Here is a 23976-nt window from a genome sequence, read left to right as displayed (position 1 = left end):
AGTGACAGAAATCATGCCTAGCTTAGGGGTCCTTTTACTAAGCCGCAGTAAAAAGTGGCCTGCGGTAGTGTAGGCGCATGTATTGTGTGTGCGCCAGGCCAGTTTTTACCGCATCTACAAAAAAATGGGTTTTTTTTAATGGGAAGGGAAAAGGGCCTGTGGTATTTTGCCACTGGAAGACTCTGACTCAAGCTACACACCAAGGCTGGTGGAATTTAGTATTTCAGACTTAAGTATGAAACATTCCTTGCTAAAAAGTCACGTCGCTATATCTCTTATAAGGAGAAGTGGTCTTTGTTACTAACGTACTTTAGAGATGCATGTTGAGAAGTCCTGTCCCTCCCTTTTTTTTTTAACTCTTCTTTTTCTCTTTTTTCTCTCCCTCATGCTTTTTGACATTTGTATGCTATTATAATGCTCTATCATATGTTATTCTGTTCTTAAATCAATAAAAATACTAAGACACAAAATGAAACGAGCGTGCGCCCAAAACCAGCATGAGCCCTTAACGCCACCCATTAATCTAGCTGTAAAGGCTCGTGTGCTACACACGTGGTGACCAGTTGACGCACGCCAAGTACCGATTACTGCCAGAATCAGCGCCTGTAGAAGGAAATAAATAAATCATCCAGGCATTATGGGCACATGCCAAATCAGAAATTACCGCCAGGAGGGAGCGCTGGCCTGGCGGTAGTCTCATTTTGGTGCATGCTGCAGACGCGTAGAGCCTACCGCGGCTTAGTAAAAGGGCCCCTCAGACTTGTTCGCAATCAGGTGCAAACGTTTGCATCTAGATTATTCATGTATGTGCATAGATTGGTGTGTTTTTATAACTTGTACTTGCAAATTCCACTCCTTTTCTGCCCAAACTCTGCATCTGTATGCGCCCTCTGGCAAAGTATGCACCATTAAGTCACAGCATGTACATTTACACAGGTCAGTATTTTTCATACACAGAAATGACTTAAATTACTCCCATACCTTCTTGCCTCCATTGTTCCACACAAACCCATAGTCCTTCTGTTTCTTTTATGCAGCACTTACGGGGTTAACCCTTGTTCCTCGGTGAGAGGTGGGCCTACAGTGTTAATGTATGAGAAATGAAGTCAATAGGAGGAAAAATACAACCCTAGATATAAAAATCAAAAGAAAATAGAACCAGAAGAAAGAAACAAGCAAGGTTGATGCTCAAAAAATGTAGCTTGTGTTACCAATTTAAGTAACAGACCTTAAAAAGCTGTTTGGTAAAACGCTAGTTACATTTACTCTGTGCAATTGAATTTGTTGTGGACTTGAAGGTTAATGGGTTTTTCTTATAGCAAGCTTCAATGTTTAAAGACTGGGTATGTAGTGGATTGACTGAGAATTCACATTCCTTCTGCCCTACGAGTAGGTGACCTCCACTAGTGGATGCTGCTGCCGAGCTGTACGAGAAAGGCGGAACGTGCATGCAGTGTTAATGGCTGTAATTTTGGTGCCTTTGCTGAGGACCCACAGAACATTTGTGGGAATAATTAAAGCGAGCTCTAGGACAGTGAGGCAGTGAACATCGTGGTATCCTGTTTTATAAATCTCATTTTATCTGCTATTTCATTCAGATGTAGCGTTTGGTTGAATAGCCTTAATATATTCTGTCTTCATTGATATTTCTCATTCATAGTCTTCAGACTGCTGACTTCTCACTCTGTATAGCTTTTTCATTTGCCAGTGTACAGGGATTATCCTTACTGGCCATCCTTTGAAAACTTCCATTGGAGCAAATGCAAGCAATAGTTTATAGTTTATTCAGTTTGCTATACCGCCTTTGCTAACTAGCAGTTCAAAGCGGTTTACAATCTAAAAAAAAAAAGAAGACGGAATTTTAAGGAAAGGAACTACACGTATTTGACAGGAAAGTGCAAATTCCATTCATACCAAAGCAAAGAAAAAGAGAGAAAGCAGAAGGCAGGTGGAAAATAAAAAGGAGAGGAAGGACCGGCATGTGCCCAGTAGGAAGAATCACAGACAGCCAAAGGGGGAGGGTACGCAAGGCGAAAAAGCCATGGCAGATGTAAATTTTTTAAAAGACAATTCTGCTCGAAGAGGGAGAATCAGGGAGTTCCATAAAAATGGAGCTGCAAAAAAAGAAAGCTTGATGTCTGGTGAATTCTAGTTCACCTCTGGAACTCTTTTTAAAAATCGGCATTACGTTGGCCACCGTCAAATCTTCATGTACTACAGATGATTTTAACGACAGCGCATCACCAGCTAAGTTAGGCGGCCAAACCGGGCCACTGAAATAGCAGGCCTATCTTTGGCTAGTTTAAACTTAACTGGCGAGCGCTGAATATGGGCTTTGGTGAGCGCTGAATATTGGCTTCGCCAGTTAAGTTTAAACCAGCCAAAAATAAAATGGATATTCAGCGCCGGTCACTGGAAACGGCCCGGCATTGAATATCTGGTCTCAGCACCGACCTCGGGAGTTAGCCTTGTATTTGTGTGCGCATGTATATGGGGCGTAAGTATTAGCACCTTCTTTATGGAAGACCCCCATAATGCTATTCAGTGTTATCCCGATAAGGAATGTAGTTAACTTTAAACAATTTTTTTTTTACTGCTAAATAATTGGTCCCATTGCTTTTGCCAAGAAGTGAGTGAATATGAGGCTTCTTCCCATGTCATATGTTATTCTTTTTATTCATGTCTATCTTCCTCCTTAGCATTGCACACTTGAAGGATTAGCTAATTTTAGAGTGAATTTGCGTTATTTCAATGAGAGATACAAACTGATAGTATTATATATGTTGTAGAATGCTTGTGACACACCTGTTGCTCCTCCCATGAGTACAGCCCCCTCAAAGTTATTTGCTAAGATGGCAACTCTATAAATTGTTGCCAAAATTTAGGCACCCCGATGACATTCTATAGCAGGGGCGTATCTGCGTGGGGCCTCAGGGGCCTGGGCCCCCGCAGATTTTGCCCTGGACCCCCCTACCGCCATCAACCCTCCCCCGCTGCCGTTCTTACTTTTGCTGGCGGGGGACCCCAACCCCCGCCAGCCGAGGTCTGCTTCCACCTGCCGCTGCCGTAAAAACTTCTTCAGCCGGCGGGGGACCCCAAACCCCCGCCAGCCGCCCCGCGGTGTTTAAAATTCATCTTCGGCCTCCGTGGCCGTGCTGCTGTGATAGGCGCTGTTGAAATCCACTTCGGAGTCTGACGTCGTTGTACGTTGTACGTGCTGCGACGTCAGACTCCGAAGTGGATTTCAACAGCGCCTATCACAGCAGCACGGCCACGGAGGCCGAAGATGAATTTTAAACACCGCGGGGCGGCTGGCGGGGGTTTGGGGTCCCCCGCCGGCTGAAGAAGAAGTTTTTACGGCAGCGGCAGGTGGAAGCAGACCTCGGCTGGCGGGGGTTGGGGTCCCCCGCCAGCAAAAGTAAGAACGGCAGCGGGGGAGGGTTGGCGGCGGGAGGGGGGGTGGAGAGAGTCATTGGTGGCGGTGGGGGCTCGGCGGGGGGGGGGGGGGGCTAAAATGTGCCCCCTCCCTCTGGCTCTGGCCCCCCCTACCGCCGGAGTCCAGATACGCCCCTGTTCTATAGCAGCAGCTTAGCCTCAAGATTGTGTTACCAAATACTAATGCAAAAAAAACTCTATGAGACCAAAAGGGTTTTTCCAAACATATAATAATCAATAAATCAGTATGGATATTAGTCCAAAGACTAACCCTATCCTATAATCTTACCATCTCTTCCTGATGAAGCCGTTGGGGGGAAACAGTTTCGTGTTCAGGACTTGAATCAGCGGATTGAACATGGTTTTGAAGAAGACTATGGATTTATGGATTCATAATTTAAGATTTTCCGTGTTCTTTTGAATTCAGTTTCCTGGCATCAATTTTTTGACACTGCCCTATTCGTGTGCACATTTGTTTGAAGATTTTAGTCATCAACAGCAGATAAGTTACTCTGTTATATTTGATCATTTTGTTTATTGCTATTGAATTTGATCACGCAATTAGGTGCTTGGCGTGCTGATTGAATTTTGTAGATAGACAAGCAAGCACAGCAAAGGAGACAACAAAGATGACGAACAACATCCAGCGGACTCAGAGTTCACATTAGAAGTTTATTTCACAATAAAATCTGGACTTAACATGAATCGTGTTTCGGCTGCAGGTGCCTGCCTCAGGAGTCCCTGTGGTTTGGTTGCTGAAAATCCTAAAACGTCTGTGATTTCGGTGCTGTTCAGTTTGCACGTTTTTGGTGCATTACTCTTATTGGTTTTACACTTCTTAAAGTCAGTTCTGCTGACGTGCACAGTAAAATACGTCCAAAGACTGGATGCCAGTGATTCTGGTATTTGTTGTCATAAGTACATAAATAATGCCACACTGGGAAAGACCAAGGGTCCATCGAGCCCAGCATCCTATACACGACAGCGTCCAATCCAGGCCAAGGGCACCTGGCAAGTTTCCCAAACGTACAAACATTGTATACATGTTATTCCTGGAATTGTGGATTTTTCCCAAGTCCATTTAGTAGTGGTTTATGGACTTGTCCTTTAGGAAACTGTCTAACCCCTTTTTAAACTCTGCTAAGCTAACCGCCTTCACCACGTTCTCTGGCAACAAATTCCAGAGTTTAATTATGCGTTGCGTGAAGAAATATTTTCTCCGATTTGTTTTAAATTTACTACACTGTAGTTTCATCGCATGCCCCCTAGTCCTAGTATTTTTGGAAAGCGTGAACAGATGCTTCACATCCACCTGTTCCACTCCACCGATTATTTTATATACCTCTATCATGTCTCCCCTCAGCCGTCTCTTCTCCAAGCTGAAAAGCCCTAGCCTCCTTAGTCTTTCTTCATAGGGAAGTCGTCCCATCCCTGCTATCATTTTAGTCGCCCTTCGCTGCACCTTTTCCAATTCTACTATATCTTTCTTGAGATGCGGCGACCAGAATTGAACACAATACTCAAGGTGCGGTCGCACCATGGAGCGATACAACGGCATTATAACATCCTCACACCTGTTTTCCATACCTTTCCTAATAATACCCAACATTCTATTCGCTTTCCTAGCCGCAGCAGCACACTGAGCAGGTTTCAGTGTATTATCGACAACGACACCCAGATCCCTTTCTTGGTCCGTAACTCCTAACGTGGAACCTTGCATAACGTAGCTATAATTTGGGTTCTTTTTCCCACATGCATCACCTTGCACTTGCTCACATTAAACGTCATCTGCCATTTAGCCGCCCAGTCTCCCAGTCTCGTAAGGTTCTCTTGTAATTTTTCACAATCCTGTCGCGAGTTAACGACTTTGAATAACTTTGTGTCATCAGCAAATTTAATTAGCTCGCTAGTTACTCCCATCTCTAAATCATTTATATATTAAAAAGCAGCGGTCCTAGCACAGACCCCTGAGGAACCCCACTAACTACCCTTCTCCATTGTGAATGCTGCCCATTTAACCCCACTCTCTGTTTCCTATCCTTCAACCAGTTTTTAATCCACAATAGGACATTTCCTCCTATCCCATGACCCTCCAATTTCCTCTGTAGCCTTTCATGAGGTACCTTGTCAAACACCTTTTGAAAATCCAGATACACAATATCAACCGGCTCCCCTTTGTCCACATGTTTGTTTACTCCTTCAAAGAATTGAAGTAAATTTGTCAGGCAAGATTTCCCCACACAAAAGCCGTGCTGACTCGGTCTCAGTAATCCATGTCCTTGGATGTGCTCTGTAATTTTGTTTTTAATAATAGCCTCTACCATTTTCCCCAGCACCGACGTCAGACTCACCGGTCTATAATTTCCTGGATCTCCCCTGGAACCTTTTTTGAAAATTGGCGTTACATTGTCACTTATTTCTGAGCACCATTTTCACCTATTATTATAGGGGCCCTTTTACTAAGCCGCGTAAGCATCTACGTGCGCCCAGCGTGCGCCAAAATGAAGTTACCGCATGGCTACCACATGGCCCTTGCAGTAATTTCAATTAATTGCACCAATCACACATGTAAATGCCATTGTTCTATAACTTACATGCACTATTAATATACAACACAATAAAATTGCCGTTTGTGATTTATGCACGCTTATTATAGAATAACGCCTAGTGCGTATGCCTGTAAGTGGTAGAATAGCACCTAACGCTTAATGCTGTTCTTTAAAGTTGTGCACGTAATTGATTTGATTTGATGTAATTACTTAATATACCACTTAGTACAAATTGAGTTTTAAAGTGGTTTACAATAAAACAAAGATCAATACAATAGGTGTTCAAACCAAACAAAACCAGCAGTACAGTTATTGCATCAAAATCAAATTGACTAATCAACACTCATCCGAGTCTGAAATTGCTAAATATAGGCAGCCTCTATAGAAGTGTCCTTTCAGGTTTCTTAGGGGCGCTTTTACTGCAGGGTGACTTGAGCCAATCTGGAACTACCACAACAGCATTACTCAGGCACAGTGGCGTAGCCAAGAGTAGGCCTAGGTGGGCCCAGGCCCAACCACATTGGGCTCAGGCCCACCCAGTAGCAGCACACCTATGATGTGGCTGGCAGGGATCCCCAAGCCCCACCAGCCAAAAACTCCCAACAACTGTCCCTCCTGCATACCTTGTAAATAGCATCTTTGCCTGCAGCGAGCAGCGACTAATACACAGTATTTGCACCGACCCCACAGCCTTCCCTCTGATGTATTCCTGCCTATGTGGAAATAGGAAGTTACATCAGAGGGAAGGCTGTGGGGCCAACATGAGCAGTGTGTATTGGTTTCTGCTCGCTGCCGGTGAAAATCTGCTATTTAAAAGGTATGTGGGGGAGAGGGGATTTTTGAGAGACCATATGGCATGCAGGCAAGTGAGGGAAAGACCAAATCACTTGTGGGACAGGGCAAAGTTCTTCTGCCCACCTATCTTGGGCCCAGGCCCCCCAAAATTGGGCATCTGGCTACGCCCCTGGCGCAGCAGTAATTCACACCCCCAGCATGCGCCATTTCTAGCACTACAAAAGTATTTTTATTTTTGTAGCGCCAGTGTTTACCTGCGGGGTAATTGGGCAGTGCTGCACGATTACTGCCAAATTATCACGGGAGCCCTTAACACCACCTCAATGTGTGTCGGTAAGTTCTATCCTCCCCACCCCCAAATGGCCGCACGGCAAGTGCTTCACTTGCTGCACAGCCATTTCTTTAAAAAAAAAAAAAAAACCTGCCTACTACCCACTGCGGTAAAAGGGAGCCTCAGCGTGCATCAAAAACACAGGCCCCCCCTTTGCTGCAGCTTAGTAAAAGGACCCCTGAACTCTCTATTGTCCCAGGTTCCTGTATATAATATGTAAACCGCTTTTATTTTGTAACCGCGGAAAGGCTTCACATCAAATCCCGTCCCCCTTCCCTTTGCTGAAGTGACTTGTCCATTGTTGCAAGGAGTGTAAGCAGGACTTGAACCCTGCAGCTAAAAGCTCACAAAATGATCACATTACTTGAATATGTGGAGGATAATTCCAGATCAGGTCACTTAGGTTGAGGGGTCGACAAGATGCCCATTTTGAGGCTATTCTAGAAAGATACAGACTGACTTTATAAAACAGCTTAACAAATCGTGTCAGCATTATGGATGAAATACAGTTGTGTACATTACAGTAGCTCCGCAGCAGATGTACGTGGGCGAAGTGTATGTGTAGATGTGAATTTTATAAACTGAGTGTGTACTTCATAATTCCACCCAGACTACAACACTGACCACCTACATGTGAGTCACCTAAAATACCTACTACACCTGAATGCAACTCACCTTGAGCTGCTACGGAAAAAGGCATGAACCAAATCTAAATAAATATTTACAATCATACATACATAAATAAAAGTGCATGCCATCTTGTCACCATGGTTACCTCTATGCGCATAATCCATGGAATTAGAACCTTTTTACGTGCACAAATTTTGAAATCCACATTACAAGACAGTGCCACTAAATTAGCTGAAGAAATGTTTTCATTCATACTTTGAATGTTAGAAAAATTAATGACTGATGTAAAGAATATATAATACACTTTACAAAATGGTACATTAGCGCCATCTACTGTCTATTTTTCTTCTTTTCCTCAAAACTGTTGTTTCTGCAACATGTACAAGAAATACAATAATTATTTCCTTCATAAATTGTGGCATCATTTTAGGTGCATTTCACAATAAAGCGAGAGCACCAATTGTTGAGGGTCCGTCCTTCCATCCACCTGGCCATATGTATGTTTGCTTTCTCATGTGCAGACAAAAACATGCGTCAGGTTAAGGTTTGAAGAGGAGGGAAGGAGAAATCCCCATCACCCAAACAGTGAAAGATCCAGTGGTAGCCTACAAAACTACCCCACCAATCCACCCAGTTATCACAGTCCACCTTCTATCCTGCCTAACACCTTCTTTCTCTCTTCCATTACTCAATCATTGTACATTACTAATTGTATCTGATATCATGGAATGATTATGTCATAACCAAACTCTGTAAGCCACATTGAGCCTGCAAATAGGTGGGAAAATGTGGGATACAAATGCAATAAATAAATAAATAATAGAAAGAGCCATGGGCAGTACTGAGCCCAGAGACCACCACCCAAACTTTGAAGAGCCTGGCAGTGCAATATGAGGAGAAACAAACAGAACATATGCGAAATCCTTACACAGAATCCCATATCAATTAACATAACAAAAAATATATATATTAAGGGCAAAAAACAACCAAACTCTGATATCTGTGGATATGTGTTTCTTGCATATTCTTGCCAGTCAAAACCCCCCAATTTCTTTTTATTTTAAATTGTGTGACTTTAAAAACACAGAATTTGGGACTTAAACTTACAGATAATGAAAATGTCAGAGAAAACTTTTGCCACAATTAATCTGGGACCTCTAATGCTGAAGAGAGCTTATAAAAGGTACTTAGCCTGGGGGGGGGGGGGGGGGAGGTTAGCATTTAAGTGTTGTTAGATGGGGTGTTAATGGTGTGATTGAGTGGCATCAGTCACAGCTTCAGCTGCAGCTGGGTTGTTCCCTTCTGTGTTGTCCATCCTAATTCAGCTTTTCCTGTTTTCTGTTATGATCTTTTGATTGGCTGTCACACAAAGTAGTATAGCAAATTTCTAAATGAATATAAACATATATCTATATATATATATATATATCTGAATTGCCTTATCTGAACCAATATATGTTGCATATACAATATTAAATGATTATAAAACAACAATAACATCCTTTAAAAGATGGACTCTCTTCCTTCTCAATGTCCACAAACTCCCCGCCCCCCCCCCCCCCCCCCGACAAGTCCCAGCTGAATACACCCACTAGAAGAGCCATGACTTAACATGTTTCCTGAAAACCAGATAATGTTTCTCTTGTTGGAATCTGTTTGGCAACTGGTCCCATAACTTAGCAGCTGGCCATAGAAAGCACAGTTTGTATTGATTTTTTTTTACCATGTTTCACTATCTATAAGGTTGTTCCTGGATAAATATTTGAATCAGTATTTTGAGAACTTGGTTGCATTTTTAAAATCATTTAAACCTACTAACACTGGAACAGCTCTCCACGCATATTTGGCTTTGTACTAAAACTACATTTGAATTCATGTCAGAAGTTTTAATTTCTTAGTGAAGATATGTGCATCTGGCACTAACTGTTTAGTGTAATAATTTAGTGTTTCAGATTGGAGTGTAGAATTGAAGTTTAGCTAGTATCGTTTATTTTAAAAGCTCTGACTGCTCGTGAATTTTTACCAGAGCAAATTGATGCTCAGAGTAACTTAAATTACATTTATGTTTTATGGGCAAAACATGGATGCTGATTCTCCCTACTGTGCTTAAATGAGATTTTAATCTCCTGATTTATCTAAGTTAAAAGTTGGCACGTCTCGGTTGTAAACTATTAATATGAACCCTCCGGTAAGTAAAGGTGCTGTATAAGAAATGAAAGATTTGGAAAGCCTGTTGTACTCCTAAATTATATCTAGGCATTTTCATGGATAAATAGTTTTTATACACCCAGTTACTTCAGAGAGTGAGAGAGTGAACAGAACACAAAGCAAGGGATATATTCAAAAGCAGATGTCATAAAAGGCCAGATTCAGTAAATGACGCTTAATATTAGGTTACACAACTATTTATTATGGCTGTGCTTGCTCTTTTGAAAATATCATTAACATCAACTAAGCAAGTAAGAATCAATTTGCTGTAAAAATTAACAGGAGGAAAAGGACTTCAGTGGCATGGGTCACGTCTGCAGTCAAACTTGGACTAATGGCCTGCCCTGCTTCGTCATTAGTCTTAAAAAAACCTCCAGTGTTTAATATTAAACACGAAATTTTCAAGGTTTTTTTTAACTTTTTAAATATATATACCATTGATTTTTTTTAGACATTAAGTCCGCTCATGTAAAAGACTTCCAGGTACTTATCCGAGGCAGTACTATTTCGCTCTACAGCATGGCTGTTTCACCCTTACTTTGTCAGGAGCGGGTCAGTTTACGCTGCACTCTCGGTAACCCCTGTCCTGGAGTCTATTCCATCCTAAGAGAATGCTGCAGAGCGAAATAGTACTGCCTCACATAAGTACCTGGAAGTCTTTTACATGAGCAGACTTAATGTTTAAAAAAAATCAATGGTATATATATTTAAAAAGTTTAAAAAAAACTTAAAAAATTAAACATTGAAAATTTTGTGTTATTAAACGCTGTAGGCTTTGTAGGACTAATGACGAAGCAGGGCGGGTCATTTCTCCAAGTCTGACTTTAGACGTGACCCATGCCACTGAAGTCCTTTTCCTCCTGTTAATTTCTTCAGCAAATTGATTCATACTTGCTTAGTTGGCTTAATATTAAGTGCCTTTACGATCCACACTAACCCCAGGACTCTATATAGTGCGCTTAGATTTAGGCACCAAAATTGGTACGGATTCTGTAACACCTTGTGGAACTTAATTGGCTTAATAAGCTAATGAGCGCTGATATCAGCACTTAACAAGCAATAATGAGCTCTAATTGGCACTGATTAGATGCCCAACTCGCTAAGCGTATTCTATAATGATGTGCGCAGAACTTCTAGCATGCAGAGCCAAATAGGGGCATGGTTATAGGCAGGGAAATGGGCGTTCCAAAATTTAGGCGCCTAGTTATAGAATATGGCCCAGTCTGCCTAAATCTATACACTGAGATTTACACCAGGTTTTCATTGCGTAAATGGATGCACGCAGATATTGGCGCTGAAATATCAACTAAGCATATTCTATAGAATTCACATTTAGGAGGAGATTCCATATATGGCGCCTAAAATTCAGCGCTACGCGTATTCTAGGTGCCGATTATAGAATACGCTTAGCGCTGTATTTTAGGCGCCATTTGTGGAATCTCCTCCTAAGTGTGAATTCTATAATGGTAAACATGTGGTTGTAGTTATGCTGCCATTACAGAATTTGCGCTGAATGCAGATTTCCACACCAAGTCCTGGTAGTTACGCGTGAAAAAGCAAATATTCTATTACATTGTGCCTAACTTCCAACCACATTCCCAACCTACCCATGGCCACACTTATTTTGGAGTTGCACGCCATAGAAGTTAGGTGCGGTGCTTATAGAGTACCTCGTAAGATGTTTCTGCAAGTAACTCTTATATGGCTTAAATTAGTGCTTGTTAAAGATAATTAATAGATCTTTAATAGATCTACCCTGCCCATGCTAGCACCAGATTCAAAATGGCATTGGTGACCCCATAGTGCTAGTCTTACAGTACTGTTTCTAGGGGTCAGGTTTCTTTATAATAGCCTTTTGCACATAAATCGTTAGGAAGGTTGAGTTAAGAGTTCATCAGTAGAACACAGTTGCTCTGTCTTACATATGGTCTTCCACTTTTTCCTTTAGTTTGCAGCACTCCTCCAGTTAACATGAAAGTGCAACCTGTGAATAGAACGGCCTTGGTGGTAACCTGGAACCATCCAGAAACTGTCTACCACCCACCTATTATGAATTACGTTGTTTCCTACAGCTGGACAAAGAACGATGAAGAGAAAGAGAGAACGTTCATCAAGGACAATGACAGCTTGGTAAAACTGAAGCACCTGAGTTAGAAATGCTGTATTTTGTTTATCTAATTTTAGTAGGGCTGTTCATGTAACCCGATTAACCGCAGCAAAAAAAATTTTTAAACTCGCACTAATGAATTTAACTCGATTAATCGCGTCATGCTGCTCTCTCCTATAAGGAGGAAGAAAAATTGCAGAAAGTTGAATGTGAAAGATGTTATAGGGGAAGAAGAGAGGAGGAGAGAAAAGAAATAGTGAGGAGAGAGGAGGCCCTGAAAATAGAGTTAAGAGCACAGGCAGAGGAACAGAACCAGAGACAGGGAATAAGATGATTAGAAAAATAAAATCACCAGACAACTAAGGTAAGAAAAATGTTATTCAATGGGCAGCCCCTAAATGTTTGCCTACTTTTCCTTTTAAAGCTCAAGATAAGGATTGGTAAACATGTAGTTGTTATATAATTCGGATCAAGGAAAGGGCTTTCCATGTAGTTAAAATGGAAGAAATGCTTTGTTGGATTCCATTTATATATTTAATTTGGGATCTTCTCTTGAAAGAATTTAGTTTATTTGTTACAAAGAACTGTGCGTATTTTCAGTACAAATGCTAGAACCTTGAGCCTCAAATACAAATCCACATATGCCTCCAACTTCCCTTTCCTGGGTACTCGACTGTGGAATGCTTTACCTAAACTAGTTAAATCAACCCAAAATTACCTAAAGTTTAGAAAATTATTAAAGTCCGTACTATTCAAAAAGGTTTACCTTCCAAATTCAACATAATCAGCTTAATCTCTTTGGTTTCAAATAATCCAGAAACACTTGAATCTACTTTCTTTACCATTCTACTGCTGTATATTATACCAAACTTTAATTTACTGTTTGTACTGTTTAATATGCCATTAATACTGTATTCCTGATTTAGCTTATGTAAGCCACATTGAACCTGCATCCAGTGGGAAAATGTGGGATATAAATGCTTTTAAATAAATAAATAATTCAGGTTGGGAAAACTCCAGAATGTAGTGTTCAAAAGACAATGACTGAAGTACCTTTATATGAAAATTTGATGACTTGCATTAATGCTTGTGGTTAGTAAATAGACCATAATGAGATTAGTGGGACCTGTTTATTAACTGCCTGTGTTAACACAGAATGTGTTTTGATAACTAGACCCCTAATAGAGATGCAAAGGGGGGAGTTCTGACTGAGTGCCTTCAGGTGATTGAGCTAGAGAATGACATGGGGGCAAAGTTTGTCCCTGCCCCATCTCTTCGGCGTGGGGTCCCTGTCTCCATCTCCGCTCCGTAGGTTCTGACCTTGTCCCCAGCCCATCCCAGCAGGCTCTGTCCTCATCTTCAGAAGCTTTGAACACTTATAATTGTATATTAAAGTCTTTTATTAAAGTATAAAAAGGAACAATATGCTGAGTAACTATTGTTTATAAATCACAAATAGAAAGCAAGCAACTATAATATCCCCCCACCACCACCACTACCACTCTCTACCCTTCCAACCCCAACAATAGCTGATTTCTACTACCCCAAGTAATCCTAATCCACCCTGTTAAAATGTCCAGGGGTACAAAATACAACCCGTTTTGTATGCCCTAGCAGGGAAGAAATATACCCTATGAAGCACTGTTACGATTTTTTAATCTGTGGATGATTAGTAAGTCATCAACAATCTCAGGATTCAGTGTAACTCTCATGTCTATCCGCTGCTTTTGACACTGTCAATCATGACTTACTTCTTGCCACACTGTCCTCATTTGGGTTCCAGGGCTCTGTCCTCTCCTGGTTCTCCTCCTATCTCTCCCACCGCACCTTCAAAGTTCACTCTCATGGATCTTCCTCCACCCCCATCCCCTTATCTGTTGGTGTTCCCCAGGGATCGGTCCTTGGACCCCTTCTCTTCTCAATCTACACCTCTTCCCTGGGCTCCCTGATCTCATCTCATGGTTTCCAGTATCATCTCTATGCTGATGACACCCAACTGTATCTCTCCACACCAGACATCACCGCGGAGACCCAGGCAAAGGTATCGGCCTGCTTATCCGACATTGCTGCCTGGATGTCCAACCGCCACCTGAAACTGAACATATCCAAGACCGAGCTTATCGTCTTTCCACCAAAACCCACTTCTCCTCTTCCTCCACTTTCTATCTCAGTTGATAACACCCTCATCCTCCCCGTCTCATCTGCCCGCAACCTCGGAGTCATCTTTGACTCCTCTCTTTCCTTCTCTGCGCATATCCAGCAGATAGCCAAGACCTGTCGCTTCTTCCTCTTTAACATCAGCAAAATTCGCCCTTTCCTCTCTGAACACACCACCCGAACTCTCGTCCACGCTCTCATTACCTCTCGCCTGGACTACTGCAACTTACTCCTCACCGGCCTCCCACTTAGCCATCTATCCCCCCTTCAGTCTGTTCAGAACTCTGCTGCACGTCTCATATTCCGCCAGAACCGATATACTCATATCACCCCTCTCCTCAGGTCACTTCACTGGCTTCCGATCAGATACCGCATTCAATTCAAGCTTCTCCTTCTTACCTACAAATGCACTCAGTCTGCTGCCCCTCACTACCTCTCTACCCTCATCTCCCCTTACGTTCCCGCCCGTAACCTCCGTTCACAGGATAAATCCCTCCTCTCAGTACCCTTCTCCACCACCGCCAACTCCAGGCTCCGCTCATTCTGCCTCGCTTCACCCTATGCTTGGAACAACCTTCCTGAACCCTTACGCCAAGCCCCCTCCCTGCCCATCTTCAAGTCTTTGCTTAAAGCCCACCTCTTCAATGCTGCGTTCGGCACCTAACTCTTACCGTTCAGTAAATCCAGACTGCCCCAATTTGACTGCCCCGATCGGACCGACTGTTCACTTGTCCTTTAGATTGTAAGCTCTTTGAGCAGGGACTGTCTCTCTTTGTTAAATTGTACAGCGCTGCGTAACCCTAGTAGCGCTCTAGAAATGTTAAGTAGTAGTAGTAGTAGTCTTCCACAGTCCTTCCTGCAATAGATGTCTTCTTAGAAGAGGTGCTAGTAGCAGGAATGTACAGGATCCTCCATGCAAATTTTGCTAGTTGTGGCCAGCATGTTTCCTTGTTTTTCCAAAAAAATCAAAATATCGTCGTCTGCATCACTCAAACATAAATAACAGTCTAGTTCATTAACAGGCTTCAAAGTAGAAAATGACATGAGGGCAAAGTTTGTCCCCATCCCCACAGGCTCTGTCTCTGTCCCTACCCCGCCCCCGCAGACTCTGTCCCAGCCCCATTCCCATGGGCTCTGTCCCCATCTCCATTCCTGCGGTTACCACAGGTCCCTGTCCTGTGTCATTCTCTAGATTGAGCTCACTTGGAGAACATTGCTCCATCAGGAGGGTAAATTCTTATATTATTCAGCTTTACACATGCTGTAAACTGATTTATGTCTAAGTAAGAAGAGTTTTGTACCTAAGATCTGTATCAGATTTGAGTGGGCAGACAGATTAATGCGATTTGAAAAAGCTCTGCCATTCCAACCGTCCAATTGAAGACCAGTTCTGTTTGACATTCTTCTCTCTAAACGAAAGCAAGTACAGCATTAGTGCTTAAAATTCCTTGCATATAAAAATCAAAGTCACATATTCAGATTTGAAAGGCCTTCGTTTGTTGTTAATCAAAAGAAGCCTGTGGAATAATGAAATTGGTAATTTTGTATGCATATGAAAGATGCAGTAGCACAAAATGAAATTCCTAATGATGGTTACCCATCATTTCTTCATATTCACAGTCCTCTGGGCCTGTTCAATCAGTTATAGAATAATACTTTGCATATTCCGTTTAGATGAAGATTGTTTTACTTCATTTCCATTTATATTTTCAATTTCCCCACTAGACACTGTTATCTGGGTCACATTAAGCAATGATGTGCTGCTTGAAATCAAAGAGGAATCGAAAGAATGGCACCCAAGGTTGTGATGCAATCAAACCTTTCTCTTGTCAAAACTCCATGGGCTTAAGGGTTTTTTTTTGTTAGCAACCAAAAAAAAAATTAAAAAATTGGTATGCTAATCAACAAAAGCTATCTCCATATGAAAAAATAGAGGCCTTATGTAACAAAAAAAAATCATTAACTTTGCAGCTTATTTGATGACCTGATAACTTGAAGCAAATTGTAATAAGGGCTTGCCTACACGTTGTTTAACTTCTCTGTTGGGGGATGGAGGCAGGCAAAAGGCTCAGAGGTGAGCATGTAACCAGATTAATATTGGCTTGGATGCCTTCATTTCAGGAACAGAAAGATGAAAAATAGCAAGAAAATACAGAGATTCACAATAATATACTTGCTCGGGCCACCTATTATGGGGCTGGCCTGGTGGTTTAGTGGCAACATCTCAGTTTGATCCTCAGATTCGGTTTTCTACTTTTCTGGTCAGTGAAGGCGATATGGGAGCAGCAATCACAGCTTCCTGGGAGCAGCAATCTTGGTCATCATGTAAGAGTGATACCTGTTGGATTGCACATGACTACCATTGGAATGATCAGATTAGTTACATGGGAGGGAGGGAAGAATGTAATAGAGTAGAGAAGATTCCTAGGTGGTTCCAAATTAAGACTCATGGTACCAAGATGACTTGGTTCTAATTGCAGTAGAGCAGGGGCGGGCAATCTATGGTTACTATGGTGGCAAAGAGAGATTTCTTGCTGAAGAAAAAAAAAATTAAGATCTCTCTGGAAAACAGGGTGAATGAAATCCACTGTTTAGTTGGGGTGCAGAGGCTTAAATTCAATTCAAATATTAACATCAAATATTAATCTGCGGCCTTCAAGACCACGGGAAGTATTCACAGAAAACCTCATTAACCAGAGGTTTTGTGAATCTAAATACTGTATTTCACAATGATTTTATCAGAATAGCTTTTAACAGTGTGTTTCCATCATTATAGACTCAATTTTTACTGATTTATTTATCACAGAAGGTCTGCAGAGCTCTGTGCATTTCCAGTTCCCACAACATAATGTTGAGGTCTGCCAGGGATAGTTTTGATGTTCATGCATCTCTCTGTGTGTAAAGGTTGCCCACCCTTGCACTAGAGGATCAAAAGAGCAGGAAGAAATGCCTAAGTCAACTCTCCCGTCCTCCCCATCCACTCCCCATTACCAAGTATCAGACAGTATTCAGGCATTTAGCTTGGGTGATTGTCTGACATACCAATGCCTTATTCTTATACTAGTAGAAAGAAGACTAATGAGCACTTATCCATTTGAGTCTGACTGATAAGTGTGCAATTCCAGACTAAGGGCCCTGTTTACTAAGCCTCGTGATAGGCGCGTTAGCATCTTTAACATGCGTTAACCATGTATGTGCCTACAATATCCCTATAGGCGCCTACACGTTTAGCGTGCACACCAATTATAGGTGTGTTAAAAACACTAACGCACCTAACGCAGTATAAAATGTTTTGTACTTTTTGGGATCTTGCCAGGTATTTGTAATCTGGATTGGCCACTGTTGGAAACAGGATGCTGGGCTTGATGGACCTTTGGTCTTTCCCAGTATGGCAATACTTATGTACCTTAGTAAACAAGGCCCTTAAACAGTAAGTTATGTGTTTGTAAGTTATGCAGATAGAACCACATATTGGCACTATTCCTTTAGCATTTGACTCCACCCCCTGGAATGCTTGTTTCTGCTCAGAAGGAGAAATTTTGGCTGGATATCAGTCTTTTTGTGTGTCTGTGGGGGGGGGGGGGGGGGGAAGAATTTTAAAAGCAAGACATTTTTTTGGTTAACTGCCAGAATTAACTGTAGAAATACCTTTTAATATTGAACCAATTGCTTTTTACCAAATTTGTACCCCCCCCCCAAAAAAAAAAAAAAAATAGGAGTAAGCAGAGATTTTTAGTATGAGGTAAAACAACCCCAGAATTGGGCACTTTGAATTTTAACCTACCAGTGAGAAGCATAGTTGCATAGTCTACACTATCAAGGTGCTCATTTTCAAAGAGCATATACTTACAAAGTTACATAGGACCCCTTTTACCAAGCTGCAGCATAAGGGGGCCTGCGCTGGCTTCGGTGCGTGTTTTTGACACGCATCGAGGCCCTCTTTTACTGCAGCAGGTAAAAGGTAGGTCTTTCTTTTCTTCAGGAAACAACTGTGCAGCAAGTGAAGCACTTGCTGCGTGGCCATTTTGGGAGGGGGGAGCCCTTACCACCATCCATTGGGGTGGTGGTAAGGGCTCCTACGCTAACCCAGCAATAAACGGGCAGCGCATGGCACTGCCTGATTACTTGTAAGTTACTGTAATTTCCACTCGTTGAAAAAGTTTTTATTGAAAAAATTCAACCGCAGTACCGTTCAATGTTTAAGAAGGAGAAAAAGGCCTCACAGAGCTCCTAGATATTGATCATCTATTGGAGCTTAAACGGATCTGTACTGATCCTCTGTTCATCATTGGCCAAAAACCTTCTGTGGTGTGTAATCTCCTACCCTCTTTCGTATTACTATCAAGGTATTACATGTAATATGAAAGAGGGTAGGAGATTACACACCACAGAAGGTTTTTGGCCAATGATGAACAGAGGATCAGTACAGATCCGTTTAAGCTCCAATAGATGATCAATATCTAGGAGCTCTGTGAGGCCTTTTTCTCCTTCTTAAACATTGAACGGTACTGCGGTTGAATTTTTTTTTTTTTTAACTTTTTCAACGAGTGGAAATTACAGTAACTTATAAATATCTAACGATTATACATTTCCACACCCTAATTATTTATATATTTTAGTGGATACTGCCTGATTACTGCCAGGTACACACCGGCCAGTTATGATGACACGCTGGGAGTGGGAACTACTGCCAGGCTGCTGTGTTAATCTGGCATTATTTCCTTTTTAGCGAGTGATCAGCCCGCTTTGGGCTTACCGCCGCTTTGTAAAAGTGTCCCATAGTAATTTGTGTTACTTTGGTATGTCTATATGCTTTGAAAATGAGCCTCTTGAGTATCTTTTGTTGCTCGCTGGGATGGTGCAATGCAGTTTATATTTTGCACAAAGGTCTCCAAATTTCTTTTGAGAAAACTAAATACTTTTTGTTTTTCTTTTTATACAGAAAGCCATCATTCATCACGTTTCACCCGACATCCTTTATCTGTTCAGAGTTCAAGCTGTTTGCCGAAATGACATGCGTAGCGATTTTAGCCAAACAATGCTATTTCAAGGTAAAAATAAAATAAGGTGTCCAGTTCTTGCCTGTATATTCTAATTTCCAAATATTTTTTTTTGTTATTAGAACATTTTGATTGACGTTTCTATTACGTATTATGTTGACATTGTAAGTAGTGTACTATGCCATACTTTGTACTGTTATTTGAATATTTTTACTGCTGTAATTGCCTGTTGCCTATTGATTTATTCATATTGTACACTGCCTTGAGTGAATTCCTTCAAAAAGGGGGTAAATAAATCCCAATAAATAAATAAGAAAGGGCCCTGTTTACAAAGGCGTTCTAGTGTTCATAGCATGTGCTAAAAAATTAGCGTGCACTAACCGTGTAGACGCCCATAGGAATATTGGAGGAGATTCTATACATGACACCTAAAAATTCGGCGCTGAAATCAGTGCTAACTAAGCTTGTTTTATAATCGCTGCCTAGATTTAGGCGCCAATTATGGAATACGCTTAGTTCATATTTCAGCGCCTAAATCTACGCTCATCCATTTACATCAACAAAAACTCGGTGTAAATCCCCTCGTGTAGATTTAGGCGCACTAGGCCTTATTCTATAACTAAGTGCGTAAATTTTGGAATGCCCAGAAAACGCCCATTTCCATGCCCATAACCATGCCCCTTTTTTGCCTCTGCACGTTAGAAGTTTGGTGCACATCGTTACAGAATACGCTTAGCAAGTTCTGCACCTAAATTCTAATCAGTTCCAATTAATGCTCATTTATTTATGTATTTATTTGTTACATGTATCCCACATTTTCCCACCTATTTGAGGCTCAATGTGGCTTACATAGTACCGTAACGGCGTCTGCCATTTCCGGTATGAACAAATGCAAGGTGATATTGTGGTACAATAAGGTTCGTGTATGGTAAATACATTGGGGGAATTTAGAGAGGAAGAGTTAGGATATGTCCATTATGGTCTTTGGATTTGTTGCGTCGCAGGTACCCAGGTTTTTATGTTGGGTCGGTGAGGTATGCCTTTCTGAACAGGTTTGTTTTAGTACTTTTCGGAAACTTAGGTGGTCGAGCGTAGTTTTTACTACTTTTGGCAGTGTGTTCCATAGTTGTGCGCTTAAATAGGGAAAGCTGGATGCGTAAGTTGATTTGTATTTGAGTCCTTTGGTGCTTGGGTAGTGGAGATTATTGCTTGTTAAGTTCTGTTATCAGTGCTCATTGGCTTATTATTAGACCAGTATTTTTCGTGTGGGGACTTTATAACCAATATCACATATATTTTGTCCCAAACACCAATATATTCTTCCAATCAATTAATTTCAATTCCTTTAACCATTACTCATCTCATCACACTTTAAAATAGTCACTTTGATGTACTGTCTACATTCTTTTGGGGATCCTCAGATATTAATGCTGCTCTCACCATACAAACATAATATTGCAATGTTCATCCAACAGAATGGCTGAGGCGCAAATCCTCATAGATCAACCCAAATATTCTCTAGAAAACTTGATTTTTGCTTTTTTTCTAGAGAATATTTGGGTTGATCTATGAGGATTTGTGCCTCAGCCATTCTGTTGGATGAACATTGCAATATTATGTTTGTATGGTGAGAGCAGCATTAATATCTGAGGATCCCCAAAAGAATGTAGACAGTACATCAAAGTGACTATTTTAAAGTGTGATGAGATGAGTAATGGTTAAAGGAATTGAAATTAATTGATTGGAAGAATATATTGTTGTTTGCGAAAAAAATATATGTGACATTAGCTTGTACGCGCATTGTTATAGAACCTGTGCCGATTTCAGTGCATTTCTTTAGGCAAACTATATAGAATCCGGAGGATTATGGGCATCTACACAGTTAGCAGGTGCTAATTTTTAGCATACATTAAAAACGCTAGTGCACCTTTGTAAACAGGGCCCGGAGAAATGAACAGTACAGCAGAATATTGACACAGGAATTGAATAGCTTTATAAGTCATATACACGAGTCAAGTAATAAGGTTGTAATATAAAAGCAAACAGGGGTCCTTTTACTTAGGTGCGCTGAAAAATGGGCTGTGCTAGTGTAGGCACGTGTTTTGGGTGTGCGCAGATCCATTTTTCAGTGCCCCTGTAAAACAAGGCCTTTTTAAAAAAATTGGCCGAAAATGGATGTGCAGCAAAATGAAAATTGGCACACGTCCCTTGTGGGTCTGAGTTCTTTCCGCCAGCCATTGACTTTGTGGTAGGGTCTCACTCATTATCTGTGCGGTAATCATCTGCGCGCATAGAATGACGATTACCGCCCGTTTTCTGCCACGTGCCGGAAACTAAACCTTATTTTCCAGCGCGCATAGCAGACGTGTGTCAAAAATGAAATTACCGCAAGGCCCACACGGTAGCTGGGCGATAACTCCAAATTGACACACGTTGGGTACGTGCAGGCACCTACGCGGCTTAGTAAAATGGCCCCACTGTCATATTTAAAGGAACCAACAGTGAAAATATCAAGAAAAGATGAACCAGTGACAAAAAGATACAAACCCCAGACAGAGTATATTCTTATCTTGTGGTATTGCATTACTACTACAAATCATTTCTATAGCGCTACCAGTCGTACGCAGTGCTTCACAATTTAACATGAAGAAAAGACAGTCCCTGCTCAAAAGAGCTTACAATCTAAATCAGGACAGACAGACAGGACAAATGAGGGATAAGGGTAGGACAGACAGCTAGGACACATAGGGAAAGGGATTATTGAAGAGAGGAAGACAAGATAAAGGTTATGAGCAGGTGACAAGTTAGGAGTTAAAAGCAGCATCAAACAGGTAGGTCTTTAGCCTGGATTTGCGTTTGAATATAAACTACCTCGGTCCATGCAGTTAGTTAAAGCTACCAACTCTTCCCACGCGTGGTCTTCACAGATAGGTCTTTAGGGAGCTGGTGAATGATAGCTTGGGGCTTATCGGTGTTAGTATACGCACCAAAGTCCAAAGAATAACCCTGGCTTTATTTTGCGGGTTTTAGTTCCAGTCTAGATGGAAATAATTAACTTTCATCCAATAGCTCAATAAAACTAATTTAACATTAACTTGGAATTTTTCTTCTAAATCTCTAGTGCTCACATAGTAACAGAGTGTATGATGGCAGGAAAAAAAAGACTTAATTGACCCACTCAGTCGATTTGGTCTTTTTTTTTTTTTTTTTCTTCCATCATACACTGTGTTACTTTACGAGCACAAGAGATTTGGAGGAAAAATTCTAAGCTAATGTTAAATTAGTTTTATTGAGCTACTGGTTCAAACAAAGTTAATTTTCCACTGCCTGGTAATTAACTTTCAACTAGCAGATCATAAAAACAACTTGGCCTTTTTTCGTGACAACTAGACCATCACATGCTTGTCTTGGCTTTTTCATTAACTTTATAGTAGCTGTTTTTGGGCACCGTTTATATAATAGCGTTTAGTGCTAGGGCCACCGAGAGACACAGCCGGGCCCGGGGCAGGACCACTCCCCCACGGGCTGCCCCACGCCATGCCCCCCCAACTTGGACCACCCCGCGCCATGCCCCCCCCCCAACTTGGGCCACCCCCCTTACCTTCCAATGTCACTGTGCTCCTCCCTCAGTCTGTTGTCTCCTGCTCCTGTGTTCCAGGACCCAGGTTATCATGTTATTGCAATCATCCAGGTCCTGTCACACAGGAGCAGAAGAGAGACAGACCCAGAAGCAGGCAGGCAGGAAGAAGCCTCTGCTTCCTAGGTAGGGCCTAGAGAGTCTTGCCTCCATCTTTCTGTGGTCCTGCTTAGCGCCGGGATCTGCACTCAAATTTGGGCAAGAAGATTTACACCAACTGAACCCTGGTGTGGATTCCTCAAATTCTATAACACTGCACGCAAATCCTAGAACTGCCCCTGACCCACCCGTGCCCCTTCCATGACCATGTCCTATTTTTGGATCCATACGGAAAGATTTACATGCACATCTTTCAGAATAGCAACTAGATCTACCAATTAACGCCAATAATTGATTGCTAGCACCTAGTTACTGGCGCTAATTGGCTCATTAGGCACGTAAAATTGTGTGCACAATTTGAGCATGCAATTTTGAGCGCTATCCCCCTGATTTTATAAAGGTCACCAAAAATTGTGCTAGCAAATTTAGGCGCGTTCCTGATTTGCACGTACAATTTAATAAATAATGAGTAATTAGTGCCAATAATTGGCTTTTTAACAAGCAATTAGATATAATTGGGGATTACACGTGTAAAGTTAGACGCGGGATCCATGCCTAAAAATTGTGCATGGTTCCAAAAAGGGGGATGCAGAAATGGAAGGGTCACAGGTGTTTCGGGGTGGATCGGGGATGTGGTTTTTAGTTACGTGTGTAATTGTAGAATAATGGTGTTCCACGCATAAATTTAGGTGTGGGTATTTGCGCCACATTTTCGTTGATGCAAATGGCCACGTCTAAATTCACGTGCGACCTCTCCCCTTAAGCGTTAATTCTATAATTCGGGCCAAATTTTAGCCACGGCTTATAGAATACCACTTACGCGGGGAGTTTCCAGCGACTTATGGTGCCATGTATAGAATCCAGCCATATATATAGAAATAGAGGGTAAGCACATGTTAACTAATTTTTTAGTATATTTTTTAAGAGGGAGCATATCAGTGTCAGAGAGTGGGCTTCCCTTTGTTATCCGGCCATTATCGCATGCTAACTGGATAATGCAGGGTTAACCTGGGAGCATTTAGTGCCCC

The 23976-nt window shown here is 41.6% G+C and overlaps 1 protein-coding gene across 1 annotated transcript in view; it reads left to right on the top strand.

The window, feature by feature from the left end:
• Positions 1 to 23976, top strand: part of PTPRG (protein tyrosine phosphatase receptor type G) — a 708710-nt gene that overhangs the window by 510988 nt on the left and 173746 nt on the right. Inside the window, 2 exon segments of the mRNA XM_030208031.1 lie at positions 11897 to 12078; positions 19155 to 19263. Of these exon segments, the coding sequence (XP_030063891.1) occupies positions 11897 to 12078; positions 19155 to 19263 (291 nt within the window).

Source organism: Microcaecilia unicolor, chromosome 6, assembly GCF_901765095.1.
Source record: "Microcaecilia unicolor chromosome 6, aMicUni1.1, whole genome shotgun sequence".
Classification (NCBI taxonomy): domain Eukaryota; kingdom Metazoa; phylum Chordata; class Amphibia; order Gymnophiona; family Siphonopidae; genus Microcaecilia; species Microcaecilia unicolor.
This window is presented reverse-complemented; position numbering and strand designations above follow the sequence as displayed.